A 21138-nucleotide genomic window follows, 5' to 3' on the forward strand; every position below is an offset into this window, starting at 1 on the left:
AACACAGCAGGCCAAGCACCATCCCAGGAGCACAAAAGCTGACGCTTCGGGCCTGGACCCTTCATCAGAGAGATGAAGGGTCCAGGCCCGAAGCGTCAGCTTTTGTGCTCCTGGGATGCTGCTTGGCCTGCTGTGTTCATCCAGCCTCACGTTTTATTATCCTCCTAGTGAGGGGTTGAGTATCTGCAATTCACTGCCTGAAAGAATGATAGTGTGTTCTTGCCTCAAAGTATTTAGATGGCCAAGTGGAAGGAACTGGGATTAGAAAGGGTGAATATTTGTCTGGCTTGTGTGCGATAGGCTGAATGGGGTGTAGCTTTTGTAAGGGTTGCAATGGGTCTGTTAGAGATTAAACCTGGGCGTTTTTAAATTTCCCCTCTGCCTTCCATTTCTGAAACATGTATTACCTCTATTCACTAATGACTTTTTTTTAAAAACAAAAACAGTAACCATTTGACTCGTGACATTGTCGTTTCTGTTCTCAGGGTGGTGCACTGAATATGACCACTAAGCGTTCAGAATCAGCACAACAGGAAACTCAAGAACCATCAGAAACCTCCCCTTTGCTGAGAGAGCGCAGTGGTGAGAACAGAATTAACTGAGGAACGGTAACTTACCCCTCATTAGAAATTGAAAGTGAACTATTCTCCAGCAGAATAGCCAGTGAATTTTTTAATATAAACATTCACCTGTGATCAACTGTCATGCCCCAGAGAATTTATTCAACCTAGTAATGCCTGGTGTTCCAGTGAAAACCTTTTTTGGTTTGTGTTCTCATATTTCCTCTTGTCTTCAGTGATTAGACAGCTAACTATGTGAAGTACCAGGAGGTGAAGGGGATAGAAGTCTGTCAGAGAAGCACTGGTTTTCTGCTAAACTGATCAAACTAAGAGTGGGCTTTTTTTTCCCCCCCTAAGATTGTGAAAGAAAAAAAAACTGTCAAGTGAAGCAGCTGTCCTTGCATGAGTGTTTGTAACTGATTACTCAAGTATTTGATCTATTAAAATCAGATTTTAAAAAGGGACCTCAAGAGAATAGTTTGTGCAATTTACTGGAATAGAATTCTTTGTTCTTGTTTTATAGTTTCCATAGGCACCTGGCCTATTTCATGTTTGTACTGTTGGCAAAGTTTTAATGAAATACTAAGAAACATGTGACTGTTTACTTGTACCTGATGAGAAGTTCCAGTTTGAGGGTTCAGACACTGATACAGTACAGCTTTATTACTTGCACATTAAAATTATCAGCCTGAAGTTCTTTTGTTGTTAGCTGGTAATTGATTTCTTTCTCTTCCCTTAGCAAAAGCCACCAAAATAATTTTTAAAAGTCAAAATTTGCTCCTTCATAGCACGTTAATGTAATCTCATTTCTAGCTGATTCTAGGAGTTTGTTCATATCTAATCATAGTCACCCACTCACCTCCATTCCATTTGAACATTTAAAAAAACCCTTGCAATTTATAACCACTAACTGTAAATCAGCATTTGTTGCAGTGATAGCTCCTTTTTCAAAAAGTTTATGAAAAAGTACCTTGTGTATTTAAGAATACTCAGCAATATGTTTAGCTAACTTAGTGCTGATTAATAGATTAGGAAATTCACGATGGCAGAGCAATTTAATTTGAGTACAGCCAGTGAGCTTGAGGTTATCCCCACTTCATTTGAATAACTATAGGAGCTGCGACAATAGGATGTACAATAACTTCCACAAATTAGTACCAAAACAGTGCTCACTAAGTGGAAATGTACTAATTCATGTGAGGCAGGTACCAATTCAGATCTTGGTAGAAAAGAGCAGAATTTGACTTCGATCTAATGAAAGTCTTGCTGTAGTGGACATCCTGAATGGATTCACTCATCCATTCAACATATACACCTTTTCACCCACTGCTAATCTAATCTTACTTATCCAAACAAACAGTTTAAGAAAAGCTTTCTGGCAGTTCAAGTGTGGGGCAGGGGAGGGTGCAAAAAGTGCACTATACCATCCAGTTTGCTCTTCACAGAAACCACTGTTCTCTGAAACACCTTTCCCAATCTAAATTGGGAGAAATATACAAAAGCAAAAAAAAATACATAATGCTAAAGTCAAATGGAAGAAATGCTGAGCCAGTGTCATTTTGGACTTAAAACATCAAGCCGCTCCACAACACAAGCCAAACCTACTGTTTTTTCAGCACTGAGTTTATACCAAAGATGAAAAATACAGTGAAAGCACACCTAGAAAACCACTTCATTTCCTTGATTCACAAATAGGAGGTAAATTTTATTTTTGGCCACTGCCATCCAGTTATCTCCATCCACACAAGATGGCTGCATAAAGGCACAGAAGGCATTTCCTCATTGGCAATAATTAGTGTCCTAATTTCCAGTACATCCCTTGAACTAATATAAAAAGCAAAAGGGCATAAAGTACCTTGAATGCACGATAATTGGTAGAATGGATACTGGGTGTAGAGAAACAAAAACTAGTAAGTTCTAAAAAACATTGCATTTGAATGTAGCGACACAGCACTATCAATAACTGCATATAAGTAGGTGTAGTAACAGGATGAAATAGAATCTTTCAGTACAATAGCAAATTGTTGCTAATGTGTTGACTGACAATAAGATAGTAATGATGAGTTATAAATAGGAATCAGCAGAATTAAAACTTGCAATTAAATCTTAAAAGTTTGCCTTGGAAAGTAACCAAAACTGGGAGTTAACTCTTCAAAGGAAAACCCTTCAACATGGCAACCTGTTGGGAAGGTGTCTTTTGATTTACAGCTAAAATCAGAAGCCAGTTTAAAAAGAAAAAAAAGGTAGACTTTTGACCAACCATACAGGAAACCTTTGTCTAAATGTTTCAGCAAAATAAATATTTCTAAATTAAATAATCTGAGTCCATGTGTAACATTCAATATTGCATACTAGCTTGTAGCAGGTCAAAACTAAGACACCTGAGGATTTGGAATTGTTCATAATGTGCACATCATCATGTCAAGGGATCTTGACTATGTCACAGATTTTACAGCTTTACATTCTTCAATTAAGATGACAAATTACATGATTGAACACAATTGATATAATGGAATAACTGATCAGAAATGTTTTTAATTTATAAGAGGCTAATTGAGTCATTTTTCACATGTGCTCCAAATACACTGAAGTATTATGGATGGTCTAGTGCATTCCACAAGAAGAACGCAGATATTTCGAGAGAAACCAGGGCTTCCCAGATGGAACTGCTGCCACAGAACTCCGGCAGTGCTAACAACTCTATGGGTCCAAGTGTTGGAGCAGTGTGGCCTAATAGGACATTACTAGAGACTGATCGCACTGGGTGTACGCTTCAAAGCTCTGCAGCCTAAAAAGCTTGCACCACTGCACATAGCTGTCTAGGGTTAAGGCAATTTTCAAGCATTCGAGATGCAGTGGGAAAACACTTGGAGGCAATGGCTTAAACAACTAATGTGAGCCAAAACATGTTCAAAACAGCAGAGGACACAAACAAGTATACAGATGATACTTTATACCCAAAAATGATGTGCCTGTTTTATTTTACAATGCAATTTTTATCTTATCAACTGTTTAATCTCTAGAACATTTCAGCGTTTTGGGCCAGCAAATCCTTGCTGAAATGAACAACTGCATCAAAAATAAAGTCCTTGTGCAGATAAACCTTCAGTGTGTGTGTGTGTGGGGGGGGGGGGGCACAGTGGTAGGAGGAGGAGAGAGAAAGAACAAAAATAACATCCAAGTTAACTAGCTGTTCCATGCAGAAGTTAACTACAGTCAAACAGTTAAGAACCTTCTCAGAACAAAGAGAGCGACGATTTGCCACCAGGTGGTTGGGTAACCTTGTTATGGGATCGTGGACGTGGACCTAGATGAGGTTCATGATCATCCACTGTAGGCTCCTTTGGCTTTTCCTCATCTTTATCACCTTGTTCTTCATGCTCTTCAGCTAGAAAAATACACAGATTTAAAATAATTAATAATCAACTTTACAAAAGCTGCAGAACATTTACATTCAAATGAAGCAGTGGTGGTTTTACACTTGGATTTAAAGCTTTTATGCATATAACAAACCAATTGTAACAATATGCTTTGTGTGATTGCGTCTCACCTTTAAACTCTTCATCTGCATCACAGGAGAATATGTTTGCATCCTGTTTGGGGGAAATAAAAGTTAGTTTCTACACAACAAATAGATCAGATTATGTAACAAAGTCACTTATTAAATTCTTTGGATATATACTGTTATGCAGACAGTAATTTAAATCGTTCAAAGAAAGGATTCCAACAATTCCACATAGAATTGATCAGTAAAAATTAGTATCAGCTGGGGAGGGGTAGCAAAGTGGCAAATTCACTAGACTACTAACACAACCCCAGGCTAACATTCTGGGGACATGGGTTTGAATCAAACATGATACATGGGGAAATGTGAATTCAATAAAAAAAACTGGAAACAAACAAAATAAAAAGCCTAAATAGTAACAATGTAGTTGCTGTCCATTATCATGAAAACCCATCTGGTTCACTAGTGTTCTTTAGAGAAGGAAGTCTGCCATTGTTGTGTGGTCTGGCCCATAAATGACTTTAGACCTATAGGAACATGGCTGACTTGCTGGCCTTGCCAACAATGCACACTTTAACAGAATTCTTCTTGGAGTCAGTTTCCATGATAACTTGTCTGTCTGCAGAAGTAATATTGCACTCCCTAAAATAAAAAGGCCTCTGTCAATATTAAGTGGAACACAGGGTAGCCTAGCCAGCAACACCCACATTGCATAATGATTATTCTATATAGATACTTAACTGTTTGATTAACATGCAATGAAGTTTCAAGACTGAGTGATCGTGGATATGATTTATCTGGCTTAAAAAGACTGTGGCAGTGATAAACTGTCATATTAGATGCACTATATCCCAGAAGTGACTGCACTTAATGCACAAAAATTCAGTGATCAAGGTACATGAAGATGATCTCTTTTGAGCTGCCCAGTACACATTTCATTAACACGAAATAAAACTTCCATCTCTTTATAACATCTGATGTTAATTTTAAAAGGATACACATGTACCACAATAGTGGAAAGTATCGTTTTGCATGCTAACCAAACAAATCATACTTTACACAAGGTATAATCAAGGTAATAGAATGGAACACAAAAAGCATTACAGCTACAGAGAAGGTACTCTAATATTGGAAAAGTCTGTTCAAGTCTGTTAACAGCAGGGAAGCTGGTCTTCAATCTGTTGGTACGTATTTTGAAACTCACCCAAACAGTTAAATGGAGTTAATATCAGATCTTACAACAACTGAAATGAATATACATACTTCTAATTTTACCTTTGGTTTGTTTGGATGGACATGACCTTTAGCTGCAGCAACTGGTTCCCCAAATATGTCACTGTCCTTTTTACAAGCTGAAACAGCACATGTTTGTGAAGAAACAGACTCTGATTCACTGAAAATCCCACTGCTTTTTCCACCTAAATAGGTTTGTCAGAAAGGCAAATAAATTGCAGTTTAGTTTAATATGACACATATGCTTCACAAAAAAAAAAGGATTTTGAACACTACCTGAAGTCAGTCACAAAACAAACAAAAGTTTTACAAATTTATCAAATTATGGGAATGGGCCAAACTGCCAGCCTTTGTGCTGGGATTTTAGAATGTAGATTTTAGCCTGTACATTTTAGAAAGGGAATTGGGTGGGGTAGAGGAACTAACAAAGTACCACATAATTTAAACTGCTGCAGTGCCAAATAAAAGCAATCCAGAGTATACGGGAGGAAATCTAGTTTGGGAGAGTTAGCAACCAAGTTGCACTGCTCATACAAGTACACAGAAGTAGAATGGAGGAAAAATATTTCCAATCAACACTGGTTTGATACCTATTTTAGTTTACTTGCACCTACAGCCTTCCCAGTAATACACAGTAACATTTTGAATATCCTACAAGTCATGAAAGCTTGCCATAATTAAAGCAGTGTTGGGAATTTGCTGCAGGTCAGACTGTGGGTGGAGAGGGAAGTTAACGTTTCAGGGCTTGCCAACTTTACATGAGCCCAAAACTTTAAAATTTCTTCTTCACTGATTCTCTGACCTATGAATTTAAAAAGACAAACACTGGGACAGACAATATCCCAGAACCAACTGCCAGCTTCAAGTCTGATCTCACAGTAACAGCTCAGAAATCCTCTTACATCTAAAAAAAGTGAATCAAATATTTTCATTGACAACCAGTGCTGATATTTAATGTATAGGTCCTATAAATTAAGGCATCAGTAGCGAGTTGAGAAAATTTGTAGCTCAGGTTGAGTTTCTGGATGCGAGTTTGCTCGCTGAGCTGGGAGGTTTTCAGACATTTCGTCACCATTCTAGGTAACATCAGTGAGCCTCTGACGAAGCACTGGTATTATGTCCCGCTTTCTATTTATGTGTTTAGGCTTCCTTGGGTTGGTGATGTCATTTCCTGTTCTTTCTCTCAAGGGATGGTAGATTGGCTCGAAGTCAATGCGTTTGTTGATGGAGGTCCGGTTGGAATGCCATGCTTCTAGGAATTCTCGTGCATGTCTCTGTTTGGCTTGTCCTAGGATGGATGTGTTGTCCCAATCAAAGTAGGTGTCCTTCCTCATCTGTATGTAAGGATACTAGTGATAGTGGGTCATGTCATTTTGTGGCTAGTTGATGTTCATGTATCCTGGTGGCTAGCTTTCTGCCTGTTTGTCCAATGTAGTGTTTGTCACAGTTCTTGCAAGGTACGTTGTAGATGACGTTCGTTTTGCTTGTTGTCTGTATAGGGTCTTTTAAGTTCATTAGCTGCTGTTTTAGTGTGTTGGTGGGTTTGTAGGCTACCCTGATGCCAAGAGGTCCGAGTAGTCTGACAGTCATTTCAGAAATGTCTTTGATGTAGGGGAGAGTGGTTATGGTTTCTGAGCCCGTTTTGTCTGTTGTTTGGGTTTGTTGCTGAGAAATCGGCAGACTGTGTTCATTGGGTACCCGTTCTTTTTGAATACGCTGTATAGGTGATTTTCTTCTGCTCTTCGTAGTTCCTCTGTGCTGCAGTGTGTGGTGGCTCATTGGAATAAATGTTCTAATGCAGCTTTGTTTGTGGATGTTGGGATGGTTGCTCCTGTAGTTCAGTATTTAGTCCGTATGTGTTGTTTTCCTGTAGACGCTGGTTTGAAGTTCCCCATTGGCTGTTCGCTCTACTGTGACATCTAGGAATGGCAGTTTGTTTGTTGTTTTCCTCCTCTTTTGTGAATGTTATGCCAGTAAGGGTATTATTGATGGTCTTGAAGGTTTCCCCTAATTTGTTTTGTTTAGTGATGACAAAGGTGTCATCCATGTAGCGGACCCAAAGTTTGGGTTGGATGATTGGCAGAGCTGTTTGTTCGAGTCAGCGATAGACCCGACCCCATAACTAGAGAACTGAATCATAGCCTTACTCAAAAAAGCTCAAAAATCTGGAGAATTAAATAAGAGAGACTTCCAAAAAATGAAACCAGATGGATCCAACACCACGCTTCTACGGACTACCAAAAATTCACAAACCAGGAGCCCCCCTCAGACCCATAGTCTCGCTACCTGGAACACCAACCTACAGATTAGCCAAGGAACTACACCGAAGACTCACGCCACTCCATTTGCTCCACCCAAGAATTCCTGAATACCAAAGACACCAAGATAGAAGAGGATGAAATAATGGTCTCCTTTGACATAACAGCCCTGTTCACATCCTTCAACATCACCTGGCCAAAGAAACACTGACTACACTATTAGAAGAACCAAAAGACACACACCAGACAGCACCAACCTCATCAGCAAGGACAATATCAAAGTAGTGGACCTATGCCTTACCACCCACTTCACTTTCAGTAACAAAACCTACAGACAAACCAACGGTACACCCATGGGATCTCCGATATCAGGGTTCTTAGCAGAGGCAGTAATGCAGAGACTCGAACAAACAGCTCTGCCAATCATGAAATGACATCACCAACCCAAGGAAGCCTAAACAGAAAAATAGAAAGCGTGACATAACACCAGCGCTTCATCGGAGGCTCACTGATGATGTTACCTAGAATGGTGACGAAACGACTGAAAACTAACCTTCCAGCTCAGCGAGCACACTCACACCTATAAGGCATCAGTATATAGTTATATCTGGGATACTGCATTATACAATTTGGTTTAGATGTAAGAGTATCCCAAAGATCATATCGCAATTTTGTGCAAGAACCAAATCCAGATGCTATTTACCGCAAGATGTAAAAGTCGGCCATTTGGCCTCAAGTCTATCCAACAAAAAAAAATGTTGCTGGGAAAACTCAGCGGGTCTGGCAGCATCTGCGAAGGGAAAAAAAGTTAACGTTTTTGGTCCGGTGACCCTTCCTCAGAACCCAGTGTACTCTGCCAATGAGATCATGACTGACCTGAAAATCCTCAACTCTCACCTTTCTGTATTTTTCCCCATATACTTTGATTCTCTTACAAATTAGATATTGGCCCATTTAATCCTCAAATACATTTAACAATCCAACGTTGCCAGCCCTCTGCAATAAAGAATTCCAGATTCACAACCCTTAGACAAAATTCTTCCTCAGCCACTTTAAGTGGGTGACCTCGACTCAGATTATGGCTTCTAGATCGGATTGTTTCATGCAGCATCTCACAAATATCTACACACTAATCCATACACATTTCAGACTTGCAGATCAAATATCACAAATTATCACCCAAGATATTTCATTCAGTTTAGTTGCAAGAGAATGCCTGAAGAAGTTACTGATATAATCAGACTTGAAGCTGGTGATTGGTTTAGAACTTTGAAACTATGATTTCAGCAAAATTTTGCAAGTGCTGGAAATATGAATTTAAAAATATTTTGCAGGTCAGAGAGAGCCTGGAAAAAAATTTGAAGTTTCAGCCTCCTAAAGAATGGGCAGGTCCTGAAATGTTAACTTTCCCATCCTACCCACTGTCTGATCGGTAGGGTATTAGACCATAAGACATAGGAGTGGAAGTAAGACCATCAAGTCCACTCCGCCATTTAAATCATGGCTGATGGGCATTTCAACTCCACTTCCCTGCACTCTTCCCCATAGCCCTTGATTCCTTGTGAGATCAAGGATTTGTCGATCTCTGCCTTGAAGGCATCTAACATCCCGGCCTCCACTGTATTCCCAGCACAGTTTTTACCCATTAGTTTTCCTTACCTGGAGGATTAGATCTCTTTGGTAATGAAGTTTCTTCAGGCGGCCCAAAAATGTTGGATGCCATCTTATGAGGTTTACTGGATGAAACATCAGGGGCACCAAATATGTTACTGGAACCACCACCGGGTGGTTTGAGTACACGGCTATTAAAGGACAAAGAAAATCAAAAGATTTATTAGGTGTCCCATTTTAGCGATTTCTTCTCTATCCTTCCCAGTAAAATATATCAAGTTCAGAGCTCGGTTACTGATATGAGTGCCAGCAGTAGATACCAGTTATTATATAACTTAGTATAATGTTACTGCAGCATACAATGTTTGAAAGAGTTTAAAGTAAATTTAGTATCAGTAAAATACCTATGATCACAGATGACAAAGTTAGATCATAGAGTCAGAGCAGAAAAACAGTCCCTTCTGTCCAACTTGTCCATGCTGACCAAGTTTCTCCAAACTAGTCTCACTTGCCTGCATTTGGCCCAATCTGTCCAACCTTTCCTATTCATGTACCCACTCAAATGTCTTAAATACTGTAACAGTACCCGCATTCACCACTTTCTCTGGCAGTTCATTCTACATTCTAATGCATCTCGGGGCCCTTTTAAATTTTTCCCCTCATCTTAAAAACATCCCCTCTTGTTTTGAGCTTCCTTACGTTAGGAAAAAGACCTTTGCTATTTAACTTATCATGGAGGACATAGATTTCAAGCTTCTTATAATATCAACCCTCCTCCTCCAACACCCCAGTGAAAAAGAAAATCATGCTTATTCAACCTTCCCTTATAACTCAAGCCCTCCAGTCCTGGCAATATTCTTGTAAATCTTTTCTGAACCCTCGGGTGGCACCTGACATGACAGACCACAGGTGTTATTTCTGCTATTTGTTTACTTTGGTGGTCAATGGCCAATAGAGGTTGTCGATGAACTATTTAAAATTTGTGAGCTTTTCTTCCTCCCTTTTGTGAAATTACTATTTCACATTTAGCAAGAACTATTTGAAACTGTCTTAATATAAAATACCAGAAACACTTTCACCCTCACTGTAGGGTTGTAACTGTATCCATTTAAAGTTCTCGTTCAGTTGGTGAACCTGTCACTGCTTTATTTTTTTAAAAAAAGCAGATGAACTGCAGATGCTGTAAATCAGAAACAAAAACAAAGTTGCTGCAAAGCTCAGCAGGTCTGGCAGTATCTGAGGGGGGAGAAAAAAAGAATCAGTTAACGTTTTGGGTCTGTTTCCTCAGAACAGAAGGGGGAAGGGTCACTCATTTTTTAACATTAACTCACTTTTTTTTCCTTCATAGGTGCTGCTAGACTTGCTCAGCTTTTCCAGCAACTTCTGTTTTCGTCACTGCTTTATCTTCTGCATTGTTCTGACTTTGTGACATGAAATTCCTTCTCCTAGGCAACAATGTATTTCCACCCATCCAGTCGTCTTTTCTAATTCGTGGAGCTGCTCACCTCAAATGGTTTAACCATTGAAATGCATGTAATGCATCAGGTCTCTAGACACCCAGTACCACAATCTGAGCTTGTCTTCCCCCTTTGCAAATGTATAAATATAAAAATACCAAAAAAAAGTGTTTCAGAGATAGTAGGAACTGTGGATGCTGGACAATCTGTGGTAACAAGGTGCAGAGCTGGATGAACACAGCAAGCCAGGCAGCAGAGGAGCAGGAAAGCTGATGTTTCCGGCCTAGACCCTTCTTCAGAAATGGGGGAGGGGAAGGGAATTCTGAAATAAATAGGGAGAGGGGGAGGCGGATAGAAGTTGGATGAAAAGGGAGAAGATAGGTGGAGAGGAGACAGACAGGTCAAAGAGACAGGGATGGATCCAGTAAAGGTGAGGAGTTAGGGATGGGATAGGTTAGTCCAGGGAGGGCTGACAGACAGGTCAAGGGGGTAGGATGAAGCTAGTAGGTAGGAGATGGGGGTGGGGCTTGAGGTGGGAGGAAGGACAGGTTAGGGAGGTAGGGACAAGCTGGGTTGGTTTTGGGATGTGGTTGGGGGGAGGGGAGATTTTGAAGCTTGTGAAATCCACATTGATACCATTGGGCTGCAGGGGTTCCCAAGCGAAATGAGGTGATGTTCCTGCAACCTTCTGGTAGCATCATTGTGGCACCGCAGGAGGCCCATGATGGACATGTCATCTGAGGAATGGGAGGGCGAGTTGAAATGGTTCGCGACTGGGAGGTGCAGTTGTTTGTTGCGAACTGAGCGTAGGTGTTCTGCAAAGCGGCCCCCAAGCCCCCGCTTGGTTTCCTCGATGTATAGGAGGCCACAATGGGGACAGCGGATACTGTATACCACATTAGCAGATGTTCACCTGCACATCTGCTTGAAGTGGACGGTCTTCCTGGGGCCTGGGGTGGTGGTGGTGGTTGGGTTGGGGGAGGGGGTGGGAAAATGTAGCACTTTCCTGCGGTTGCTGGGAAAAGTGCCAGCGATTGTGGGGCTGGAGTGGACAAGGGAGTCACGGAGAGAGTTGTCCTTCCAGAAAGCAGATAAGGGTAGCAAGGGAAAAAGGTCTTTGGTGGAGGGGTCAGATTGCAGATGGTAGAAGTGTCGGAGGATGATGCATTGGATCTGGAGGTTGGTAGGATAGTACGTGAGTACGAGGGGGTATTCTGTTTTGGTTGTTACTGCAGGGAGGGGGTGTAAGGGATGGATTGCAGGAAGTGTAGGAGACACAGTCGAGGGCATTCTCAATCGCTTTGGGCGGGGGGGGGGGGGGGGGGTGGAGTAGTGGTCCTTGAAAAACAAAAGGAGATGATGTTCAAGAGGGGAATGCCTCATCCTGGGAGCAGATGCAGCGGAGGCGAAGGAATTGGGAATAGGGGGATGGCATTTTTGCAGGAAGGTAGGTGGGAGGAGGTGTATAATAGGTAGCTGTGGGAGTCAGTGAGCTTGAAATGGATATTGGTTTCTAGGTGGTTGTCAGAGATGAAAACAGAGGTCCAAGAAGAAGAGAGGTATCAGAGATGGTCCAGGTGAACTTCACATTGGGGTGGGAATGTGTTGAAGTGGATAAATTGTTCAAGCTCCTTGTAGGAACATGAGGCAGTGTGGATACAGTCAGTCATCGATGGAATGGAAGAAGAGGTGGGGTTTAGGGCCAGCGTAGATACAGAAGAGGGACTGTTCCATGTAACCTACAAAGAGGCAGGCATAGTTTTGGCTTATGCAGGTACCCATGGCCACCCGATTTGTCTGCAGGAAGTGGGAGGAATGGAAAAAGAACTTATTAAGGGTGAGGATGGGTTCAGCTAAGTGGATGAGGGCGGCAGTGGAGGGGGTCTGGTTGGGTTTGCAGGAGCGGAAGAAGCGGAGGGCCCTTAGGCCATCTGCATGGGGAATGCAGGTGTATGGGGACTGAACGTCCATGGTAAAGGTGGTGTTGGGGACCAGGGAATCGGAATTGGAGGTGGAGGAGGGCGTGGGTGGTGTCACAGACGTAGGTGGAGCGTTGTTGGACCACAGGGGAGCAAATGTGGTATACTGCATCTGCTGTTCCAAATATGGCCTCCTCTACATCAGGGAAACCAAACGGAGGCTTGGGGATCACTGTGCGGAACACCTACACTCAGTTCGCAGCAAACAACTGCACCTCCCAGTCACAAACCATTTCAAATCACCCTCCCATTCCTTAGATGTTACATGTCCATCCTGGGCCTCCTGCAGTGCCACAACGATGCCACCTGAAGGGTGCAGGAAATGCACTTCATTCCGCTTGGGAACCCTGCAGCCCAACGGTATCAATGCAGACCTAACAAGCTTCAAAATCTCCCCTCCCCCCAACCGCACCCCAAAACCAGCCCAGCTTGTCCCCACCTCCCTAACCTGTCCTTCCTTCCACCTATCCCCTCCTTGACCTGTCTGTTCTCCCTGGACTGACCTATCCCCTCCCTAACTCCCCACCTACACTGGTTCCAACCCCACATCTTTGACCTGTCTGTCTCCTCTCCACCTATCTTCTCCCTTATCCATCTTTTATTTACCTCCTCCCCCTCCCTATTTATTTCAGAATCCCCTTCCCCTCCCCTATTTCTGAAAAATGGTCTAGCCCCAAAACATCAGCTTTCCTGCTCCTCCGATGCTGCTTGGTCTGCTGTGTTCATCAAGCTCTTCACCTGGTTATCCAAGAAAATGTGTATTTTGTTCTTCCGCTTTAGTGCGCAAGTTTCAAAATAACATTAACTTTTCTGTCCGGGTGTTTATCTGAAATACTACACAAGGTTACTTAAAATAGAGTCCATGGGTTCAGATTTAGTATTTTAACAGGTATAGAGGATTGACTAATTAATAGGAGAGTGGAGATATAAAAGGTTATTCTCAGAAATGGCAGACTGTGATTAGTGCAGTGCCACAGGGACCAAATGCTGTTACCACAGCTATTTACAAAAGGTGACACTGATTCGGATGACAAGTGAATATACTAAATCTCCAGTTCACATGACATTAGGCGGAAAGGTAAATAGCAAGGATGACAGCCTGCAAAAGGGAAACAGAGTAATATGGACAAGTGGGTAAAAATGTGACAGATGGAGCAAAGTGCGGGAAAATGCAAGACTTCTATGCACTTCGATAAGAAGAACAGAACAGCTGATTCTTTAAATAGGGAAAGAACAGGGTATTAAAAATACACAGATAAAACAAAGGACTGCTGATGCTAGAGATCTGAAAGCAAAAAAGCAGGTGACATTGATTCAAGAATAAATGTCTTACTAAAACCATACAAGGCATTTGCCAGGCCACACCTGGAATACTGTGAACAGTTTTGGTCCTTTATCCAAGGAAAGCTATACCAGCATTGGATGTGGTCTAAGGAAGGTTCACTAGGTTGAATTCTGGGACCGAAGGGATTGAGCTTGTACTAATCCAGAAAAATAAGAGAAGACCTATTAAAACATACAAAGATACTTAAAATGAAGTAATCCAGCTCAGGTTACGAGACTAGCAGCAGGCAACCATCAGGACCAAGCAGTTCCTTAAATCAAAGCCCTGCAAGTTTATCACAAGTTGTGGAGGACATCTAAACGATTGGGGAAATTTGTGAAGCCTTGTCCATTCCAAGTGAGGCAATGGTCACCACTACTGCATAAGACATATCTGAAGTACATGCATTTCAACTAAAGGACACCAGTAACACAAATGCTGATCTTTAGTCAATTTAATTCATTCAACATGATAAGGAAACAGTTAGAAGCACTATCTTGCAAAGTCTATAGGCACTTTCAAAAATGGCTCTGAAGACCAGTGTTTCACAATCAGTGTGCACCTTGCTAACCTTCAGCTGCTTCAATGACGTTCCTCCATCATAAAAAGGTCAGAAGTGGACACAGTGTTCAGTGCCATTCAAAACAGTTCAATATCCATATACTGCAAGACCTGTGGTCAATAAGTTTCACAGATGGCAGACAATGGGCATTTCCAAACAGGACAGAATCCAATCATAGCTCCATGATACGGAATGGTATTACCATCACTGAAACCCCATCAATACTGTGGGGATTACCATTGACCAGAAACTGAACCAGACCAGCCATATAAACACTGGGGCTACAAAGCAGGAGAGGAACCACAATTTCTGTAGCAAGTAACTCTGCTCCTAATTCCTCAAGACCTGCCCATTATTTTCAAGGCACAGATCGTGAGAGCCATGGAGTACTCTCTAACTATCTAGCAGCACAGCTTAAAAAAAAACCTGAAGAAACTGAACACAATATAGTGGACAACACAGCCTACCTGACTGGCACCTCATCTAATACTCCCAACTCCCATCCATCCTAGCACTGACATAGCATGATCTACAGTATATATAACATGCCTCAGAGTCACTCAATGCACTTTCAACAGTACTTTGCAAAACCTAGAAACACTTACCATCCAGCAGGTGTACGGGGACAGTTCCCCCTTCAAGTCATATCATTAATTCACTGACAGGACCAAAACCCTTGAATGCCCAAAGACACCATCAGGTAAAATTATACCAGATGGACTGCCTTGGTTCAAGGTGGCAGTTCACCATCTTTCAGAGCAATTAGAAATACACAAGCAGCTTTGCTAGCAGCACCCCAATCATGTAAAAAATTAAAAACCAATCACCTTTCTGATCAGAACATGGAGAAATTGGATCCCCTATGAAGTAAGTGGAAATAAAATGGAAAAAGGAGTATCACATGTTATGAACCCACACCCCCGCCTCTCTGATAACTAAAACCAAAACACCCAGAGAAGATCACCTCAATGTGTTAAAGTGTGGAAAAAAAAGGGTACAACCTCTCTCTAACATCCTCAGCCTGTTGTAAAAGGGGAAGTTAAATGAAATGAAACTACTGACGCTCACTTTATACTCAAGAAAATTTTTGTTTACTGTTAGATAAATTACCACAGCTACTAACAAACTGAACAATTCCCACTTAACTACTAACCATTCCCGAATAAAACAAAATTCTAACGGAATGCTGTTCCGATAAGTACAACAACAAGAATAGATTAATACTTAATCCCTCAAAATTACAGCCAGGATGTGTCTTCTAGAATACTCAGAGCCATCACCACTGATCCTCCGCCAGGAACGCCGTTCTCCAGATTCTGGTGTCCGGAATATTAGCCCAGACTGCCATTGTACCTTTAATTAGATGACTTTTTTATCCCCCCCCTTCTGAGAGCTGATAGAATTCTTCCTACGAGATTAGCCCTTGGGTGTTAAAACCATCAGATCCAAATGCTTTCTTTTGGTAACTAGGGCCTAGTTTAAATTAATCGGCTAAATTTAAAACTTGTTGTGTCACTAAAACTGCTGTTTTGCCTGCTAACAGTATACCCCTTGGAGACAAATGTTACTTGCTACAGAAGGTGCTGCTTCTTAATCTGCAAGCCTAGAAAAAAAAACTTTTTAATTTAAAAAAAAGGGGCCATGCACAGTTGCCCCCCACCTTATTTTACAAATAAATATTCTAACATTTTGCCTTCCAATCCACAAATACTCTACCCAACTTCACAACACATGATAGAACTATTAATAACACTTACCCAGTCATACTAGTGAGCAGACGGTCAGAATAGTTCCACATTAGCAAATATTCAGTTTCACTTCGTATTTGTCATTTAACAAGATGGATATTGATCCTTTCTACTTTTCAGGTTACCACACAAGAGAGGCAAAACCCAGCTCTATATAACAGATGATTCTTTAATCCCCGAGGCAGTTTGGTATTACTGATTTTATAATTCTATTAGTAACTTGACCCCCAATGCTTTGTATAAAGCTGGAATAATTACATGATATCAGTTTCCATTGCTCCTATGTGGATTTGATGAGAGATTTTTGCACGTTAAATGGCCAATTATGCTACAGAAAAGAGTCAAAAAACATCAAAAAATGTGTACAGTCAATAACCAAGTTCATCAGTGAAATGCGTGCCATCTAAACCCACGAGCAAGCTTGCATTACTGAGAAATTTAAGTTGCAATGCAGAATCAACTTTGTTTACTTGAAGGGCTGATGTAGACTATCCAAACTTTAAAAATCTGAAGAGAACTGCAGATGCTATAAATCAGGAACAAAAACAGAAGTTGTGAAAAATGTTCAGCAGGTCTGGCAGCACCTATGAAGTAATAAAAAAAATCAAAGTTAAAGTTTCTTCCAGATACTGCCAGACAGGCTGAGCAGTTCCAGCAACTTATGTTTTTGAATATGGACCTTTAAGTAAAAAGGAACACACCCAGACTACACATTAAGAGTTGTAAGAGATCTTACTTGCTGTTCACCAATGTGTTACAGTATAAATTGTAACCAATTTAAGCGATATCAACCAAAAAAGTCTACATTCCAAAGCAAATATACATAAAAGACTAGCTATATTTCAAAATAGAGTTCTGGTTTGTCCTAAAAGTCACCCAAAACAGATTAGATGCATCTAGTTACTACTTGGATGAACAAATCTGAAGTTGCAGCAAGTCTCAAGGCAAATCTAGTCATTAGCTACTCGTGTAACAGTCTTGGGAATACAGTACAAATAGCTGACTCTTAAACAAAACCTGAGTATTAATTATTGACTCAAAAGGTTCAAACATAACAAATTCCTCATGACAGACAGCAAAGCAAGGACCACCTGGAATTTCTAAGCAATTTTATTCTCAACAAGTGAATTTCACCATTAAAATTTGGTGATTTAGTGTTAGAAGAGGGCAATAACAATGGTCCATTAGAATATGGCAGTACTGTGAAGTGAAATTGAAGAGCGATAGTACAATACATTTGCTCGATCAAATTCCCATCAAATGAACGTTTAAATGCTTCAGCTGAAGGATAAGCCAGGCATCTGTGCAATTTCCAAATCATTTCAGATGGGGCTGCCATATCATTACATGCTCAAAGCTTGAATTCACAATTTAGATTTGAGAAGTCAAGCAGACATCCAAATGAGTAATTGGCAACCTCCAGAATTAGTAGATGCCAGAAGTGATCTTTCAGCATTATTTAACACGGTAAACAATGGATGACATTAAACAAAAGGACAGGTACTAATTTAAAATATATAAATATCCAAAAAAACAGTAAGGATCATGCCTCACAAACCTTATTGAATTCTTTGAAGAGGTGACCAAACACATGGATGAAGGTAGAGCAGTGGATGTGGTATACATGGACTTAAGTAAGGCATTTGCTAAGGTTCCCATGGTGGGCTCATGCAGAAAGTAAGGAGGAATTGGATAGGGGGCAATGTGGCAGATTGTCTTCTAAGGGTCAGCCAATTCTGAATCCAAAGGGTGGTATGGATGGAAAATATTCAACATGGTGCTCAGTCATGAGTGGTGTACCACAAGTGAGTGATGGTAGATATCAGGGAGACATCAGAGGTAGGTCTTTACTCAGTTGTAGGGGTGTGGAATGCATTGCCAAAGAGGGTAGCGGAGTCAGCCTCATTAGGGTCATTTAATCTGATATTAGATAAGCATTTGAATGATTGTACAAAGTAGGGATGGAGGTTAGATAGACCTTAGGTTTAGGGTAAAAGTTTGGCACAACATCGTGGGCTGAAGGACCTGTACTGTGCTGTACAGTTCTATGTTCTAAGGCTCTTACTGAGCACTGTTAGCACTATCATTAATCTTTCACATTATAAGGTCATACATCCTCAGCTGCCAAGTACACAGGAACAGGAGTAGGCCATTTGGGCTCAAGCCTGTCCCGCAACTCAATGAGATCATGGCTGATCTGCACACATACCAAAGATAGATGGAGGGGCGGGTAGTGTTGAGGAAAGCAGGGTGCCTGCAGGACGACTTGAACAGTATCGGGCAATGGATAGATATGGGCAGATGGAAAACAATATGGGAGCACGTGAGGTTATGCACTTTAGTAGGAATAGAAGCAGAGACCACTTTCTAAACAGGGAAAGGTTAAGATGGAGGTTCAGTTGGCAGTATAAAGAAAATAAATGCAACGCTAGCATTCATTTCAAGAGGCTTAGAACACAAGAACAGAGACATACTGCTGATGCCGTACAAGGCTTTGATCAGACCACATTTTGAATATTGCAAGCAGTTTGGGCCCCATATCTATGGAAGGATTTGCTGGCATTACAGCAGATCTACAAGAGTTTTACAAGAATGACCCCAGGGATGAAGAACTTATCTTGAAGACTCTGGGGCTGTACTCCATGAAGCTTAGAAGTATGATGGGGGAATCTCATTGGAACTTTCAGAATACAGAGGCACCTAAATAAAGTGGACATAGAGAAGATGTTTCCACTAGGAAAGACAAATACCAGAGGGCAAAGCCTCAGCTTGAAAGGATAACCCTTTAGAACTGAGAGGAGAAAGAACTTTATCAGCCCGAGGGTGATTAATGTGTGAAATTCATTGCTGCAGAGGGATGTGGATGCCAAATTATTGAGCATATTTAAGATAGGTTCTTGATTGGTAAGGGGAAATCAAGAGTTACAGGGAAAAGGAAGGAGAATGGAGTTGAGAAACATTGGTCATGACTGACTGGCAGAGCAGACTTGATGGGCAGAATGGCCCTATCCGGCTCTTATATCTTATGGCCTAACTCTATATACCTATCTTTGGCCCAAGATAATACAGTAGAAGCTTCTCAGGGAAGTATCCTAAGCCTAAACAAAACCAGACGGGAATACCACTACTTGCAAACTCACCTCTGACGTGTGCTTGCATATGTGAAAGGAGGTGGGGAGTATGGCAGGGATGGGACAGGAATAAAAGCAGAATCTGTGTTGCCTTATTGTCGTGGAGTCAAAATCCCAAAATTCTGCCCAGCAGCATTGTGGGTCCATGTACAGCACATGGACTTCAGTAGCTCCAAAAGGCAGCACAGCACCATCTTCTCAACAAGGGTGGACAATTATTGCTGGTCTACATCTCAAGTTTAAAAAAAAGTAAAACCATTCTCACTAACTCGTTAACAATAATATCAAACCCATCTCTAACCCCTCTGTCACATCGCAAGGTCATCAGCTCACTTACAAGGAGCAAGCCTTTTTAAAAAAAATCACAACATGACAGCTACGTGGTAGGGGAAAAGGTCACGTGGAATAGGTTCATGTTGAAGTCAATACACTGAAAACCTCATGTCTAATCTGGAATTCTTTGACAAGGAGGTAGTCATTCTTCAAGAATACAATAGTTTACCACATGCCAGAGATTCCAAGAAGTGAATGGCCAGCGAGAGAGGCAAATACCTCAAGGTAGAAGGGAATTTGTTGAGCCTTTCAAAGAGCAGGGGCGTAGACAACTTCCAGAGTGAGGGGAAATCAAGATAAAGTCTTTAACACAAAAGGTTTTGTCCGCTCTCGCTGCTCAGGCATCAGCAAATGACAAAGCATTCAATCCTGTACTGGAGAAAGAACAGTGAGTCAGAGTGAAACCAGAGATAGAGAGAAAAAGGCACACAGACAAACGCGGAGGGGTGGTGGTGAAGGTTCCCACTCCGGAAACGGTCACTTCACCCCCTGAAGAGGCTAGAGATTCTTCAGCTCTTTCTGCATTCACCGCACGACAGGGGCAAGCAGAATGGAGTAAAAACTTTCCTCAGGAAAGCATATGGAGAGCCACCACCTCCCGACCCCAAGATGGGGTTAAGGGGAAGGGGTGGAGAGAAGGCTAAAGGATGGTTTTCAGAGATCACCCCCACCGCAGAAAGGGGCAATAAAGAGGGCATTCGGCTAAAAACTTTTCAGGGCGAAGGCGAAAGAGAAAGAGATAGTAAAGAAGAAATTTAGAAACCCCACGCCGGGGTTTGGTAGCAATCAGGAAGGCTTTCAGAACACGCCCCCCCCCCCCCCCCGAAGGATTTATAAAGGGGTGGAGGCTGGCAGGAAGGAGGACATTGAGGGCCTGGGGAAGAGAAAGCGACGACCTCAGGAGTTTCTCTCACCGAGGCCCAACACACAATGAAGGAAGAAACCGCGGGCGGTAACACCTCGATGCTGAAAGTCTCCCCGACTCAACGGTGCAGCCGATGAGTGAGCGGACAGTTTTACCTGGAATTGGGCTTATCCTGCAGGCCCTGGAACGTACTTGTCGAAGTCATCACGAACTCTCCCTCTCTCTCACACACCCCTAACGGCCGCAGGTCACTTCCCGCCCATCGCTATTTAAACCAGCAGTGGGACAGGCCTCTACTGTATTGGCCAGTTCGTCCGTCAATCATGCTCAGAGCCACCGTTCCCGCTAGCAGAACGAATCCCATTCGCCAATACCTGGCAACGGTTCAAACCGGCTATGCAGGTTGACTCACCATTAAGTCAATCACTTCATCACCGGCCAATGACATCGCAGCTTTTCCCCCAGCTAGACCTACCCCCAGGAATAAGCTTTCTGATTGGATAGATTCCAATCGTGTCTCGTTACTTTCTAACGTACATGAGGAATAGATGAGGAAGTAATGTCAAGCATGT

The 21138-nt window shown here is 41.8% G+C and overlaps 2 protein-coding genes across 5 annotated transcripts in view; one reads left to right on the plus strand and one right to left on the minus strand.

Annotated features, from left to right (window-relative positions):
• The window catches only part of mfsd1l (major facilitator superfamily domain containing 1-like), a 35616-nt gene extending 31937 nt beyond the window's left edge, over nucleotides 1-3679 (plus strand). The window contains exon 12 of one of the 3 annotated variants that reach the window (XM_048552538.2): nucleotides 486-3679. In XM_048552538.2, coding sequence (XP_048408495.1) covers nucleotides 486-602 — 117 coding nt within the window. In that variant the 3' untranslated portion in view covers nucleotides 603-3679. The remainder of the gene's footprint in view (nucleotides 1-485) is intronic. The other 2 variants (XM_048552537.2, XM_048552539.1) reach the window with 2 other exon arrangements.
• jpt2 (Jupiter microtubule associated homolog 2) lies at nucleotides 2232-20854 on the minus strand. Of its 2 annotated transcripts, XM_048551708.2 has the most exons (6): nucleotides 20722-20844; nucleotides 16247-16821; nucleotides 9216-9358; nucleotides 5341-5483; nucleotides 4111-4153; nucleotides 2232-3948 (listed from the first exon to the last, which is right to left on the minus strand). In XM_048551708.2, the coding sequence occupies exons 2-6, from the start codon at nucleotides 16285-16287 to the stop codon at nucleotides 3797-3799; spliced, it is 522 nt and encodes a 173-aa protein (XP_048407665.1). In that variant the 5' UTR covers nucleotides 16288-16821; nucleotides 20722-20844; the 3' UTR covers nucleotides 2232-3796. The 2 variants fall into 2 exon arrangements, with proteins under 2 accessions (XP_048407665.1, XP_048407664.1); XM_048551707.2 differs by lacking the exon at nucleotides 16247-16821 and having other exon boundaries at nucleotides 20722-20854.
• Between the last annotated feature and the right edge of the window lie 284 nt (nucleotides 20855-21138).

The sequence above is a fragment of the Stegostoma tigrinum genome, chromosome 23 (assembly GCF_030684315.1).
Source record: "Stegostoma tigrinum isolate sSteTig4 chromosome 23, sSteTig4.hap1, whole genome shotgun sequence".
NCBI lineage: Eukaryota > Metazoa > Chordata > Chondrichthyes > Orectolobiformes > Stegostomatidae > Stegostoma > Stegostoma tigrinum.